The sequence below is a fragment of the Ambystoma mexicanum genome, chromosome 11 (genome assembly GCF_040938575.1).
Source record: "Ambystoma mexicanum isolate Mex_15411 chromosome 11, UKY_AmexF1_1, whole genome shotgun sequence".
Taxonomy (NCBI): domain Eukaryota; kingdom Metazoa; phylum Chordata; class Amphibia; order Caudata; family Ambystomatidae; genus Ambystoma; species Ambystoma mexicanum.
Window position 1 is genome coordinate 1,182,900,742 of NC_090934.1, and position 16,177 is coordinate 1,182,916,918.

General features: G+C 46.8%; 1 protein-coding gene across 2 annotated transcripts in view; it reads right to left on the bottom strand.

Moving 5' to 3' along the window:
- Positions 1–230: 230 nt before the first annotated feature.
- ULK3 (unc-51 like kinase 3) overlaps positions 231–16,177 on the bottom strand; it is a 532,836-nt gene continuing 516,889 nt past the window's right edge. For both annotated transcript variants that reach the window (XM_069624512.1, XM_069624511.1), the window contains exon 16: positions 231–1,836. In XM_069624512.1, coding sequence (XP_069480613.1) covers positions 1,820–1,836 — 17 coding nt within the window. In that variant the 3' untranslated portion in view covers positions 231–1,819. The remainder of the gene's footprint in view (positions 1,837–16,177) is intronic.

The following is a 16,177-nucleotide window of genomic DNA, read 5'->3' on the forward strand; positions in this document are numbered from 1 at the left end:
ACAAAGTATAACTATATTTTGTGTGCCATGTTTTAGGATTTCAACACACTGAATTAGACACTTTTTTTGACTTTGAGCTGGCATTCAAACCTCAATTGTATAGCACTCATCCCAAACTGTATTGATTATTAGTGCTCACATAACAGGCAGTGTTATACAACAACACTCAGGGACAAACACTAACTTAGGCCAACCATTACCCAATCCAAGGATCAGTTCTGCAGAAGAGATGCAATCCAAACAGTTATTTTTTATACATAGTTGAACCCCACTGGAGACAACAAAGACCCTCAGAAGATGACAAGGGGAGGACTAACACTTCATCGCCCCCACCTACCCAGTTCCCCAACAGTTTATTCAGTTACAAAATAATGAGGAGCCGATGAGCATAGATACATGGAAGCATTCATAGAAGAGATTTCTCACCTACAAACACCAAAGGCATGGATGATGGTCAGTCTGAGGCATGGCATATCACTGACAAAGGTGACACCATGTTAGAACATCTTTATTTGAACCTGCTGCAAACTCCTGATTTCTTCCTATTCCATGCAGAAGGGTTCCTGTTCTAGGACCAACGAATTTCCAAGAGGACCCCCCTGGGAGTATTCTTATTGTTGCAATGCTGGAGTGTCACTATTGAAGCAAAGTATAAGGGTGATGTTGGTCAAGGCTCTCCAACAAAATTGTGGTCAATGAGGTAATGGCACAGTCTGTCACAAAGTCGGCAACTCATACCAGGTTAAGGACTTCAACTAGTGGGATGTGTCATTTTAGTCCGTGATTTTAACAGGTAAACCATGACAGAATGACCGATGACAAAGTGAGGGCGATCAAGTGTATTTCAGAACAGGCTAGCACCTCTGAAATAACCAGCTTTTCATTACATTTTACCTTCCTCACCTGCCTCCATTTGCCGCAAACACCACAGAGTCTTCCATAGGCCATTACATCTATACATACAGAAAATCATAAATATTCATGGAAGCCATGATTTCAGTGCTGGGTAAGGCTGCAAGCTTCCCTGATTGTCAACATAGAACATAGCAAGTACAACTCAGAGCTGCAACAGTGCAAGTTTCTCCTCCCCACATTCCTAGTCATTGTATATTAGTCCCAGTTCACAGGCAGACATTCCAAGGAAACTAAGCAGGGAGGTCAGGCATCAGGCGAGATGAGGTCATTGGTCAAGCTCCGTGTCCACCAGTCGATAGAGGGTGCATCACTAGAGAGTAGTAGAATCCATTATCAATGCCCATTCAGGCCGTCCCCTCTCAGAAGCATCTCTCCAAGGATGGAAAAGGAGTTTGGTCTTAATGTCCATTCAATCCTTGTCCATTCTACTCCAGAATCTCCTCCAACGCTGGGTGAAAGCCCATTTATGATGCCTACTCAATCCCTGGACTCTTTGCTAAGACACGCTACGAAAGGGTGTGAACCCTGCCACAGTGGCATCTAGTAATGTGGATGGCTGCTGAGAAATGAGTTGAGGCCATCACTTCATTTCTTGAGTTAGATATATTTTTAAGACTATGGCAGAACCTCACGTAACTAAGCATAGGGTACACAAACCTGCATCTTGGTTACCAGTCGCTCACAGTGTGTAGTACGAGTGAACAGATGCATCACAAACCTATTTAACAAGTCTTTTTCCACAGTGGTGAAAATATAAAATACTACACACACAAAACCTAACATCTATCTTGGATGAACCAGACACACTTCTTTAGTTCTGGATGGGCTGATTTTGGAGCAGAGGCAGGTGCGTAGTGACTCTCGCCACAGTGGTGGCTCCCATCTGAGACATTGTCCAGACATCTCATTGGAGGCTGCAGCCTGAAATATAAGGAAAATATGGGTCAGAAACAGAGATACATGAACACCTTGGCATGGAGACTAGAGGGGCTTACAGAGTGAGCCCTGAAAGACGTTAGCAACAAAGGTGGCGGGTGTAAATTGCATGTGCAACCTCTGTGGACTAAGACTCAGCAGCAACAAGTGAGAGACTTGTGGTGATGCAACACACCCAGTGAACGCAAATTTAAACACAAGATGATTTTCTGTATATAGCAATTCATAAATTGAACCCATCTGGAACATGAGTGAGATTTTCTCAAATTGATGATTGAAATTGTGGCTGGCTGGATCTGCCCCCAAGTCTCACAAGGTTTGTCTGTGCCTATTTTAGTGGTTGACACTGACACCGGTAGCCTTTGTTTTCATATCCCCGGGAGTGAGTGAGTGTGAGTGTTTGAAAGGGAACAATCTGCAGAGGTCAGCTGGGGGTGGTGTGGGGGAAGAGAGAGTGGAGTTTTGGAAGTGGGACTAGGGTGGAAGAATAGCAAAACAGAAGACCTGAGCATAAAACCCAGTAGCTCCTGCTTTGCTGAGCACGTTTGGTATGTCTAAAATGTATGTGTTGATGTATTATATTTATCCATCTTGACAGGTACCATTCTCGTTTAGTATGTCTTTCCAGATGTGTTGTAATGCTAAAATATAATTTATTTCATAAGCTACCACACCTTCAACAAGTTATTCTCTTCTTCCTTTTCTTTTTTTATTTAGTATATTAACATTTTTACAACATAACAAATAACATATTAGTCAAGAAGAGGTCAAATCCAAACAAACTGCACTTTACAATCTGCACACCTCACCACCCCCTCCCCCAGGATTAGACCATATTGTGCGCTCCACGTGCATGACAAAAGCATCGACCCCAGAAAACTCGGATGGTATTGGACAGTGTGAGGAAGTCACAAGCTGAAGGTTATGGGATGGAACAGAGAAGCCCTTGGGGCCCGAGGACTGACACCTGCTCCATGCCCCAGATCAGGTATATCCTCCATGCTTCCCAGTCCATTCCCAGCCTTGTTTCTGTATTCTGTACCCGTCCTGTTGGCCTTTACGCCCCTTTGGCCATTTGAACGACAGCATCTCCTAGTAAACATAGTAACTTTTAATTTTTTGAATTCTTTTTCATTTATTGTGCTTTGGTTTTATCAACCTTTCACAATTACATATATAATAAAAACATAACACATAAAATATGCAATGCTCCATAGCACGTTTTAAAAATCCATCAACACATCTCATTAACTCAATTCATTATTAAAATAAATGCCCTTACGAGTCAACCTTTTACAATCACATTTACACATATTTAAAGAAAAAAGTATGATCCACAACTTAAAAAAGGAGGTATGCAATGATCTTTAATTTTACAGGTTTGCTGCTTGGAATTCTCACCCTTCCATATTTTCATAATTTTCCCAATAAGCAGTATATTTAGTCAAAATCTCTGGATCACGTTCCTACACCTTGCATTGGGGAACTTGATCAGGTAAGATGGTACAATAGCCAGTCTGAGTAAGTAGCAAGCAGAGACTTTATGGTAAACCAATCTGAATCCCACAATTTGTTTTTAATATTTTTCGGGTTTGCCAAGAGACCATCCTTGGTTGCAGTCATAGAGGAAAGTATTCGGTCACAGTACTCTGTGAACCAATTTAGGTCATTGCCAATAGCTTTGGTTAGAAAGTAATTCGGATCTTCATTCATGGAATTCTTGTGGATCAAATAATTGATAGAATAACAGTAATTAATTCCACTGCACACAGGCATGCAATGACGTCATGCCTAATTCATATCTTATCGCAGCAATAGATGCACAATTCAGCATATCAAGCACTTTCCACCATAAGATTCCTTCCAAGACTTTTAATGTATGCCAAATTAAAGGAGTAGCAATGATCTTCCCTGAATGGATCGTTGTGTCGGTCATTCCCACTCAGGCCTACACATCCTTCGAATCCCTGGTCTGCAGGCTCTCCCTCTCTCCTAGCTCTTCACTCCTGCTGGACACCTTCTATCGACTACTTGGCCCTTTCGGAATGGGCTGACCTGGTCTCCTCGCTCCTTTCCCCCTCTTCTCAACTCCTCCTACTGGGTGATCTCAACATCCATCTCGACTCACCCGATTCCTCAAGACCTTACCGCAATCTTTGCGACTCTCTCCCTCTTTCCATATTATCCTCTGGCCCAATGCACACCGCTGGCCACACCTTGGATGCTCTCATCTCAACTGACTCATCTCTATCTATCCCTCTCACTACTTCTCTCTCCTGGACTGATCACTCTCTCCTCTGTTCTCACTTGAACCGCTCTTCGCCTCTGGCATCAGTAAACCCGGCACGGACTTCTGTCTACAAGGTCATCCAACCCATGAAAAGAGTGTCAGTATCTGCCTTTGCCTCTACCTACTCTGCTCCTTCTACTCCTGCGGCTGACCCCCACCCTGACACAGCCCTTTCTAACTTCAACCTCGCCGTTTCCAACACTCTTGATATTCTTGCCCCTGTCATGAGGGTACGACTGCAGCCTACTAAAAAGTGCAACTCTTGATACCACTCTGGATTGGCTGCCCTTAAACGCAAGTGCAGGGCAGACAAACCGAAATGGGATTCCTCGTGCGCACCCTCTGACAAACTAGCCTGCCGACTCCTTCAAAGGCAGTATAGACTCTGCATCCGCTCCAAGAAAAGAATCTTTATTCAAGCCTGCATCTCCGCAGCATCCAATAACATGGCCGAACCTTTCAAAGTCTGCAAGGAACTAGCCAACCCTACCACACTCTCCCCCTCCTCCATTGCACCCACCTAGGCCCTATGTTTGGCCCTGGCTGCGCACTTCACCTAAAAAAACACAGGCTGTCCTATCCTCTCTCTTTCTCACCAACTCATACACCAACATCTCTTGTACCGCCCTTGGCCACCCCCCCCCCACTCTCCTGGTCTCTCCCCTGTATACCTGAGGAGGTCACTAGACAAGTCTGGTCTAGGAAAGCCTCCTCCAAACAGGTGGACCCATTTCCCTCAAAAACCATCAAGGGCAACATTGACTCGCTCGCCCCGGCCTTGGCCGACCTCTGCAACCTCTCCTTTCGCCACTGGAGTTTTCCTCACTGCTCTTAAGCACCCCCTTGTGCACCCTCTCCTCAAAAAACCTTCTGCTGACCTTCCATTCCGACAAACTATCGCCGATCTCGATCACTCATTTCCTGGGCAAACTCCTGGAGAAGTTGGCTATTTCTCATCTTACCCTCCACACTGAATCAGTTGGTTGCTTACATGACCACCTGTCTGGCTTTAGAGCATCCAGAAGCACAGAAACTACTCTTCTGAACACTCGTGAAGATCTGCTCTCAAATCTTGTTTCTAACTCTCCCTCTGTCCTCATTCTACTTGACTTCTCCCCTGTCTTTGATACAGTGAACCACAACACCCTGATCACACGTCCCTGTGATACCCTGGGCATCACTGATCAGGCCCTAGCATGGCTAACCTCCTTTCTCTCCGACCGCCCATCCAAGGTGAAATTGGGGTCTTTCCTCTTCCCATCACTCTCTCTACATGCAGTATACCCCAGGAATCTAACCTAGCCCCCTGGTTTTTCAATGGCTACGTGTCCCTCTGGCCCATATGATAGCAGCTTCACCTCCAACTTTCAGTGTTACATGGATGACACACAGCTCTCCTTCAGGCTACCCTCGGCCTCTTCCTCTTCCTCCCTCATACCTGACTGTCTGCAATTCAGTCGTGGTGAGCTGCAAATGACCTCTGCCTCAATGCCAGTAAGACAGAGTCACCTCATCGGGACCCCTGCTCCCGCCTTCCCTCTTTCCCTCTGGCCGGCCTCCCTTGGCCCTGCGCCTCCACATATCAGCAAGGCAAAAAATCTGGGGGTCCTCTTCAACTCCACTCTCTCCTTCTCGTCTCACATCGCAGACATCTCTAAAAAGTCCCACTACCAACTGCACCTTCTCAGAGGTATTCTACCTTTTCTCACCTTCCCCCAGAGGATCACCGTCTCCAGAGCCCTGGTTCCCTCTAGGCTGGACTACTGCAACAGCCTCTTTCTCAACATGCCCTTTTCTACCCTTCGTCCTCTTCAACACATTCAGAACAGAACCGCAAGACTTATCCTTGGCCTCAAGCCCAGGGACCGCATCTCTCCAGCGCTGAAATCCCTTCACTGGCTCCCAGTGGCTACAAGGATTAAGTTCAAAACCCTTAGCATTGTCCACAAGGTATTCTGGGGCCTGGGCCCACTCTATCTGCAACGCTCAGTTCCTAAATACTCACCTTCCCTAGCCCTCCGCTCGTCTTCCTTAAACTCTCTGCAGGTGAGCCACTTCTCCAAGCAGAGACTTGGGGGAGAGCTTTATCCACTGCAGGGGCCTCCTTCTGGAACAGCCTCCCTGCCTCTCTCTGTCTTGATCCGGACCTCCTTAAGATCCGGAAACTCCTCAAGACTTTCCTCTTCGCCTCCTTCTTCTCTCTCCCTCTCCTCTGCTAACCACCTCTTTCTGCTCTCTCCCGTCGTCTTCTGCTCAGTTTCACTGACTGGCTGCTTGGTGTACCTTCAGAGTCTCACAGGTCTCAAGCTTTCCTCGCCAGTCTCCTGCACTTGCCTCAGGGCCTTGCACTTGCCGCAGCACTGCTGCACTTTGGTTACGACCAGTAACAATGGTAGCTCTCTGCACTTAACCTATGTTCTGACGGGACTGGGCGCACATGGTCCCTATTGCCCCCCCATGCACTTCCTTCTGTTCACCTGCATAATCTAAATTTACCATGCCTAATAAGATCATTGTCTGTTTTCCCTATGTCTTCCCCTCCCATGCATGGTTGCACTTTGATTATTTACTATGCGCTTATACACAAGTGTTTCAATCAATGAATACCCTAGATTCTAAATACCCCGGCCATAACATATTCCTGGTACTACCTTACCATTGTAAAACTTTACAAGAGGAATCAAAGAGAATCGGCAGAATCTCAGCTCGATACGCTTCATCTGTGCCGCATAAGATACACTTTTGGGCTTTAAAGAATCATATAGCGGACTTGGTTTCTTTCGGGGGGGGAGGGGAATTGAAACCCGGGTGGGCCATGAGGCGGGTGAACTCGAGGGTGCCATCTTCAATCGTCCATTTGAACTTAGAGGGCAGCCAGGTTTGGATAATCTCAACATTTTTGTTTTGTGTTTTATTAATTTCTAGCACATTTTCATCCATATAGCCAGCACATTTCTTTAATAGATGCTGAAGTCCAATGCAAGTTTGCTCAATAAGGATGGCAACCTCTGCATACGAGAGCCATTTTATTTCCATATTCCCCAATTTGGGTGTAAAATTGCTGGTACCCATAAATTTGCTTCCTAAATCTGACACAAAGGTTAAACAGACAGGGCGCTAATATGCAGCCATGCCTCAAATCTCTCTGTGTAAAGATTCTCTTAGACAATACACCCTGGGGATTCAACAGTAACCTTCCTGCAAGCAACCCATGCGAGTTGTGGACTTTCCATCACAAACATACACAAACCTCCAGTCTCAGAGTGAGAAGTGTGGTTCAATAACAGACAAAGATTACAAGCACAGCTCATTCATTAGTATGTGGTGTAAGGAACTCATGGCGGCAACAGTAAAAACAGACAAGTGATCACAGTTCAAGGATGTTTATTGAACAATAATTGCAGGGTGGAAAAACGCCTAAATCTAAGACGGGAGCCAGCGTCGACCATCAAATGAAAAATAAGGCAGTCCTAGTGGCGTTGTGTTAAAATAAAAGGGCCTATACTAAAGAAAAACCTATTGCCAATTCCTTACATCTAATTATAGAAAGAGTGTGGGATAGTGTTTCGATAAAGAAAAGAAGTGGTCCAAATAACAAGTCAGGATGGGATTGCTTGTGGTCTCCCTTCCCCACGTTTTCAGCACTTGTCAAGGTGGGACCTTGGAGCACAGTACACGCTCAGGATTTCTCAGCACGAGCCGACAGTTCCATTCCAGCTAGCATAGTACACTCTTGCGCTTTCTCAGCACGAGCCACAGTTACGATCCAGCTATCAAGTTCTTTGATGGTAAAGTCTCTTTTCATTAAAAAGCCTCTTGCCTTTGAGGCCTGATGTATCCAACAAACAAACAAAATGGTCTATTCCACAGATCATGTTGGGTGATGGCATCCCTCCTGGGCCCCCCTCTTCCCGGCATAGACAATCTCTGCCTTCCTCCGCCAGGCTCACTATGGCTTATTCCCTCATTCTAGTGTGGTGGTTCTTCACCCCTGGATCTCCCTCGGCTGGGCTCGGATCCCAAATGACAAGGCGGGGCACTTCTTTTGCCCTTGTCTAGCAATACTTCTTGCTTTCACAAATCTTAATCGCCGGTCAAGTGGCACAGCGAGTAGAGCGCTCGCTTTGACATCGGTGCAGAGTCTGCTAACGCAGGTTCGAATCCCGGCGGGGCCAAACTCAGCCTTTCATCCTTCCGAGGTCGATAAATGAGCACCACACACCGTGGGTAATAATAAGCAGCGCTCAGATACCTGAGGGTTTGTAGCGCTATATAAATGCCAAATTATTATTATTATTATTAATGTCTTTTTAAAAAGGTTTTCGGGATTCTCCCCTCGTTGTTGGTCTCCCTCTGCTGGGTTCACTCTCGCCGGCTTTTCTGATATACAGTTCATGTATTAACTTTTCAACATGCAGGATTCACTTCCCTTAGCTTTCGCAATTATCTGCCGGTCAAAGACTTTGGACGGTACAGAGAATTTTACAAGACCCTGGTATGACCACTTTGACCTCTTTTTTGCCTCTTCCCAAGGGCTTCTGGTTACGGTAGTCTTCCTACCATCGGGTAATCGCCCAGAGTTTCCTGCCTGAGCACCCATGTGGTGCCGGCCTCCTCTGTTGCTGATTTTCCCTCTCTTTAGCTTCTCAAAGTTCAAATTAGCCATTGCCTACTTTTCATTCAACATAGTTCGGTTTCTTATCGATTCCCCTCTCGACTCACCGGCTATGATGAACCGCTTGCCTTTCTTTATCCTTGGAGCCAAGGTTGATACCTCTGAGACCAGCGTCCTTCCCTGGCTTGGTTATCAGTGGAGGAGGGTCTCGCGTACCATAGACATCTGCTTCAACACACGCTGGCCTTTGTTCACGGTCTTATGTTTCCATTCAAGGAAGGTTTCACAGCCTGGCTCGGAAAGCGCAAGGTCACTTCTCTCCTTGTCACCCCCTCGGTCTGCGCATCTTTCTCCTCCTCTTGAACTGCCGTGCTGAGTTAGCTCTTACATTATGTGGATTGCCTTGCTCGTCATGTGCTCTTGTGTTCCACCTTTTATCCCTGGGGGGAAAGGCAAGGGTCATCAGGTGTGTGTGTGGCTCTGGGCAATTGCCTGACCCTTTGGTTGGACATGTCAGGTACACCGTTTTATTGTCAGTCCCTTGTTTGTCGTTGACGGGAGAAAGTGGAGAAAGAGGTTGTTAGAGTTTCCAGATATTCCGCAGGATAGGAGGGGGAAACAGTGTTGTACAAAATCATAACCTTTGATATAGGGGGGTTTGGTAAATTCAGAAGGGCAAGATTTGTAAGGGGTGTGGAACAAACGGGAATGGCCAGGATTATTGTCAAAAAATAAACAGGGGGGATGGTGGGAACGGTAGTGTTTGGACCATGTAGACTGGGAGTGTGACAAACCATAATCAGAAAGACGCTGAGAAGAAGGACTAGGAGTGTCTGAATAGAAACGAAATCCAGGGATTCCATGAGTTGGGGTTTTTAAGTGTTACAGGGTTCGGGCACCTAGGGGATTTGCCAGATATGGCAGGTTCATTGGATTTGGGTAAGGGAAATTATGTGGATGTAAGAGAGGTAGACGTGAAACAACCCATAAAGGTCTCAGGGACTTTGTCCTCCTCGCCTACGTCCCTGGTGTAATACTGAGTCTCACCTTGGATATTCCCCCAAACAGAACCCTGGATTCCCTTACCCGGGGGATCCTTGCTCGCTTGTCCACACCCAGGGTTGGAATCTGAGAGCGTCAGCCCGTTCCTGGCCACCTGAATAAGGGATTCTCAAGGTCTATCTAGGAGAATACCCCCAGGTTTCCCACAGCAGGCATCTCTTCATTGACCCAGACATGCCAGAATCCTGAAACCTCACTCCACTATAGAAGCCTTCACAATCCAGCATCATGTTTGCCAGCTAGAGAATGAATTAAGATGGTGGCATGATATGATATAATGTCGGCTGGCAGAGCAGCAATGCTGACCACTCGGTATTTGCACCTGGTAAATTCGTAGTCCGTCTGAACAATGGCCCAACAACAAGCAAGTCCACAACACATTGCCTCCTAAACACTTGAGCAATTAAACATCCTGTGCCCAATCTGATGTAAGGGTAATGATGCGTCATGTATAAGTAAGCAGTATAGCAAGCAAAGTGCTGTTCAGAGCAGGGCTTTGTAGCGGGGAGAAAACAAAGAGTGAAGCAGAGGTGGAAGGAAGAGAGAGAGAGAAGAGCAATGGTCGGAGGGAGAAGAATGGAGGTGAATGAGAAAAAGAGAGAGAAGACTGGAAATGCGAGAGGAAAGCCAAGGTGGGGGAGAGAGGAAACAGCAGAGGAGGTGGAAGAGAAGAGAAAATGAGGAAGAAGGTAGATGACAGAAGGAAGGGTAGAGTAAAAGAGTCAGAGGAGAAGGAGGGAGAAAAGTGGACGATAAAGTTAAGAAAGAATGGAGGCGAGGAGGGTGAACAAACAAAATCAAAGACAAGAATACTCCTTAGTGTAACCAACAAAACCTGTCTGGAATCGGAGGAATGGGTCAGGTCAAAATGGAAATCGAATGGACTTTCACCCCCCGAAACTAAAAAGAGACACCAAACACCGACCCCAAGACACCCAGACAACTACAGTGTAGTTGTGGGGCAGTTACCAGAGAACTGGGACTGGCAACATACTGCAAGGAAATATGGGAGATCCAGAAACACTGCCAAACCACTTTTTACACAAAAATGCAACCAGAACAGATGAAACCCCAGGACCAAACAACCTGTCTGAGCGCATGGCTGCATGCAGAAGAATGGGGTATGAATTGTGGCAGAGCAAGAAACTTCTTAAAGATTTGCAGGGGAAATCCCAGCCTCCAGTGGAGTAGATCAGGTAGAGGTAGGCCAGGGGGAGGGGCAGTTGACCTAGAGAGCCAGAGGGAGCAACAAGAAACCCTTGAGCAGGAAGGGATGAGCTATAAAAAGCCAGCAGTTTTAGTAAGGGAGGAAAGATGCTCTGGGGAAGGTGGGAGCAGAGGAGATGGACCAAGACACAAGCGAAGAGGGTGCACCAGGTGGGGCAGAAGATGGAGGACACGGTTGGAGTATGGGAAGAGAGTGAAGGTAAAATGTTGGATCTGAAAGGGCAATACCAATTGAACTTGAGTGAGTAAAACACTGATTAGAAGGCTGTGATTAGAAAGCAGAGGTTGAAAGCAGTTGACAGAAAAGGCTGTATGTGAGTTGGTGAGAGACAGGGACATGAGGTGGAGGAGGGTAGAGGCACGGGTACTGCGGGAAGTGGATGTTCAGTAGGTACTTGGAGTGCGGATAAAGAAATTGAGAGATATAGAAATTGGTAAGGTGAGGGAGCGGAGTATGGAGAGAAAAAGAGAGAGAGGTAAGACCAGGAAGTGAAGTAAAGGGAGAAGGGAGTTGGAGGGCAAAGCTAGGAGAATCAAGAGGGATCAGTAAGATGTGGGCAGAGTATGGAGGGAGAGAGACGAGGAGGGGGTGTGTGAGAGAGGAAACGGGCAAGTGATGAGAAGCTGAGCAGTCGAGCCATCAGGAGAAGAACACCAGACCAACCAGGCTATCCTAATAGACAGCCTGGAAGATCCTGAAGGAGAATGTTAGAGAAGATTATGTTCTTTAAGCCACCAGAGTCTGAGAAAAAAAAAATGTTTGCAGGGGTACCCTGGTGCTATTTAACGAATCTTACTGCAACTTGGTTGCAGAATAGGGAGCCTGGTCTGGGGAGGTGCAAACCAAATTCAAGGATGAGGCAAGATGCGCGGGCTACTCATAGCTTGGGAGCACTAACTACAACCATGTAGATACATTTCTAATAAAAAGCTGGACATTATCAGTTGTTGAGGGGTCCACTGAGCATCTTGTCACACAGGAGAATGGAATTAGAAAGGGTTGCCAGAAAAGGAGCCCATAAACCAGGATCTGATTTAAAAATATTCCTTGTGCCATAACAGAGTCTGGGCCCTGTTTATGGGTTTGCATTTGAAGTACCCTAGTAGCCTCACCAAAAGAGAATTACATTCCCCACCCGTAACTGATATCATCAAATGAGGAAACCAGATCGGGGGTCACAACATGATCAGTCCATCTACCTGAAGAGATATGAATCTCAGATTGGAAGTAATTAAATTGTTAACAAAGGCACTAATCGCCAGAATGTACGACTATTTCTCAGATCAGCTGGCTCTAAACTCCACCCATTTGGATTATGATAAATTACTTTAAACTTCATGACACATCTTTAAAATGTTTTCTAGGGGGGGAATATCACAGCTTCACATGTATCCTCTGCCTTTAGGACTGTCACTAAGCAATATTTAGCTTCAGAACACTTACGATCAACACCTATCTTGACTTCCTTATTCTTATATTTATTTTACTGCTCTCCCTGACTTATTAAAAAATCAGGTGAATTTTCTTAATGAATAAAGAGATATTTCCCATAATCGGTGGTAATGGATCCAAGAAATAGGTACACCTCTGAAATTCAGGGATTGGCAATTTCAAGTTATTAGGTTTAACCTCCTTTGAGTTTACACATTCCTATGTAATGTTCTCTCATTATGGAAAATTAAATCATTGTTAACAAGTGCTACGAATACACTGGGTACACCAAGAGTAACATTGACCTTCACAGTCAATGAAATGGGTACATAATCACTCTTGGATCGATGTATGAGTGAACAGTCCAATAATGTAGCCTAGACCATCTAAAATAAAATGATCAATAGTCGAAGAGCAACAAGAGTCTAACAAAATGTATTTCACAGGAATATCTGACCCAAGACACCCATTTACAGAGCACATTCCCCATCTAAAGTAGAGAGGCAAAAACTTTAAGTCACAAATATCAAACCAATTTTTGAACGTAACAGATGCATAGATACCAGAGATACCCCCAAGAGAAGAGGTTAGCCACCCAGTTTTGCATTACCCCCCCCCCGTTAGGGAAGTTTTCCTAAAGTCCTAGTGGCAGTAAGAATTTAGTACGCTATCCCAGTGGTTTGTAGATCCCCAACTCTTACTATCAGTCTGTACTAGCTCAGGACCTTGGTAGTGTGGAAGAGCAGTCAGGCTTATCTTAAGAGGAAGAAGTGAGCTGTAAGTAAGTACTCTGAATCTTAGTTAGACAGGCACAGCAAAGAAGCACTTACACATATATTTTTTTATAAAAGATATATATTTATTACATTTATACCACAATCACTTTAAATACTTCAGACATGTAAGGTAGAACACTTAGGAATACTAGATAATACACTTCAAATGGCACTTTCACTTTTGTCTTTCTTGGCGGCTACATTTGTAGCAATGTTAGAAAGGCAAAAGACAATGGGCCTCATTTCAAGTAGTCCGGTCCGGAATTAACACTGCCGGTAAAACCATACCGGCACCGTTTCCATGTCCGCCCAATCATGACCCGCGGCCCCGGTAATAGCACCACCCTCAAACGCCACCGCGGAAATAGGTGTCCCGTTAAGTCCGTCTGCACGGAAACACCTGCATTACCGTCAACACGAAACACCGTGAGCATCACAACTAGCGCGGACACAGAAATACCTGGCAAAAAATGGCGTAAATACCGTGATCACGGTGGCGGAACCGCCGCCACCGCGAACATGGCATTATACACTTCCTGCTGAACTGAATCAGGGCACAAGTGCACCAAATCAGCCCAGCTGGACCTAGCAGGCCACTGGGAGCCCACAAAATGGCCACACCCAGCCCAACACAACATAGAACCATGCAGGCAGCAGGTCTAGCAGCACTGGGACTGGGCCTACTCAACCAACAGGCAGCACTGCACATGGTGGCAGTAATGGTGCAGAGGAGGAGGCGTAGGCGGAGGAGGCGCAGGCGGCAACCAGCCAACCCTGCAGCCATGGCAAACCCCATTGCCCAGCCAGCCCGACCCCGCCGCCAGCCACCAATACCACGCATCAGGGCCTCACCCTGGAACCTCACCCCAGGACAGATCCACACACTATACCGGCTGGACTGTGCAACAATCCTGCACATCACCGCCATGATTTAGGACAACATCAGCAGCCAAATTGACACCCCCACCGCCACCCCCCCCCTCCTGAAGGTTGTCTCAGTACTGCATTTCCTTGGAACTGGCACCTATCAACACACGGTTGGTGAGCTGCACGGCATATCACAACCCTGTTTCTCAAAAATCCTGGTACAGGTACTGGATCCCCTGTTGCGCCATGTGTCGGAACACATAGCCCTACCCCGCACCCTCTCCGAGGTCATTGCCACCAAGTTGGCCTTCCATGCCATAGCATGCATGCCAAATTGCATAGGCGCAGTTGACTGCACCCACGTTGAGCTGACAGTACCACGTGCAATTGAGGCGGTGTTCCGCAATAGGAAACAGAATCACTCTTTGAATGTCCAGATGTTTTGTGATGCCATGCAACTGATTACACACTGCTGTGCACGTTTCCCCGGATCATCACATGACTCAATGGTACTGCGGAATTCCACGTTGCCACTTTACATGGAACGCTATGCCGGACAAAGCACATGGCTATTGGGCGAGTACAGCTGACGATGCTACAACCCTGTCGAAGTGGTGTGTGTGTGTCCAGGCCAATGAGCATTGTGAGTGTGCTGCTGTGACCGCACATGCATCACCCCCCTTCCATCTACCAAATACACAGCGGATGCCAAACATCATGAAGGAAGACATGACAGGGCACCACAATGTGCCCGTGCACACGCAGGCACAGCCAATCCCGTCACTGTCCCATGAACCTTGTGCCACTGCAGACACCCACCCTCAATTGAAACACTGCCTCAAAAGGCACGAGAGGCGTGTAAATGAGACGACGTGTATTTACTACTTCTGTACAGTGAAGTCACTCTGCCATGTGTGGACAGCACTGCACCGTGACATGCACACAAACAAATGTTACCCGCAGGGCACAGTAAACATGCAAGTTAATGTGTAGGCCCATATCCAGTTAGCGACATACATCGTGATGCCCAAAACATACCTCCATACACTGCATGGTACATATGCATGAATGAATGATGACACAAGAATGCACATCAGCAGATGAGGACATGATGCCACAAACACTGACATGTTCCCCCATCTACATCCCATGTAGGTGATGCGGGATATGCACTCACGCCAGGGATGATGACACCTGTACAGAGACCAAGGAACAGGCATGAAGAGGCATACAATAGGGCACATATCCGCACACGTGGAATGATTGAGAGGACATTTGGACTGCTGAAGGCCCGTTTCCGCTGTCTGAGCAGATCTGGCGGATCACTGCTGTACAGCCCAGTGAAGACGGGTAAAATCACGCTCGTCTGTGCCATGCTGCACAATATATGCCTGCGCAGGAACATCCTAATGCCACCAGACGCAGATGAGGAAGATGGGGATGGGGACGGAGATGGTGATTGGGATGGAGATGGGGATGGGATGGCACCGCCTCCCCCTGTGGGTCCACATGATGGCCAGAGAGCACGGGATGCCCTGATTCGCATTTACTTTTGAGTCACAGCACAATCACAGAAATGCACGAACACGGTGACGACAATGAATTAATAGTTGCACTGCAAAATAAATTATCAATGTCCACACATGTATGTCTTGATTGGAAATGGTGATGTATTGATGTAATAACAACAGGGAAGGAGGTGCATTGGTTAGGGAAGCTGTACACCCGGGGCCACCCACCACCCGAACGTGCCCACCCCTCTCACACCCTTGTAGTCCACATGTGTCCTGCACTGCCCCACACACATGCCATCACTTCCGTGTGCGCTTCTGTGCCTGTGCAACCTTGCCCGAGGGACACGTTAGCCTACTCGAGCGCCTCCTTAGACTGGCAGTAGTGGAGCTGGATGGGGTGGTTGTGTTTGATTGCGCAGAATCTGGGATTGAGGGCATCCGTGCCAGATTTGCCTGTTGGCCAACCAACATGGCATCTACAAGCCCGGAGGTGTGGTCGTTGCCCTCCCGCACATGGCGTGCAAGGGTTACTATAGTGCTTGC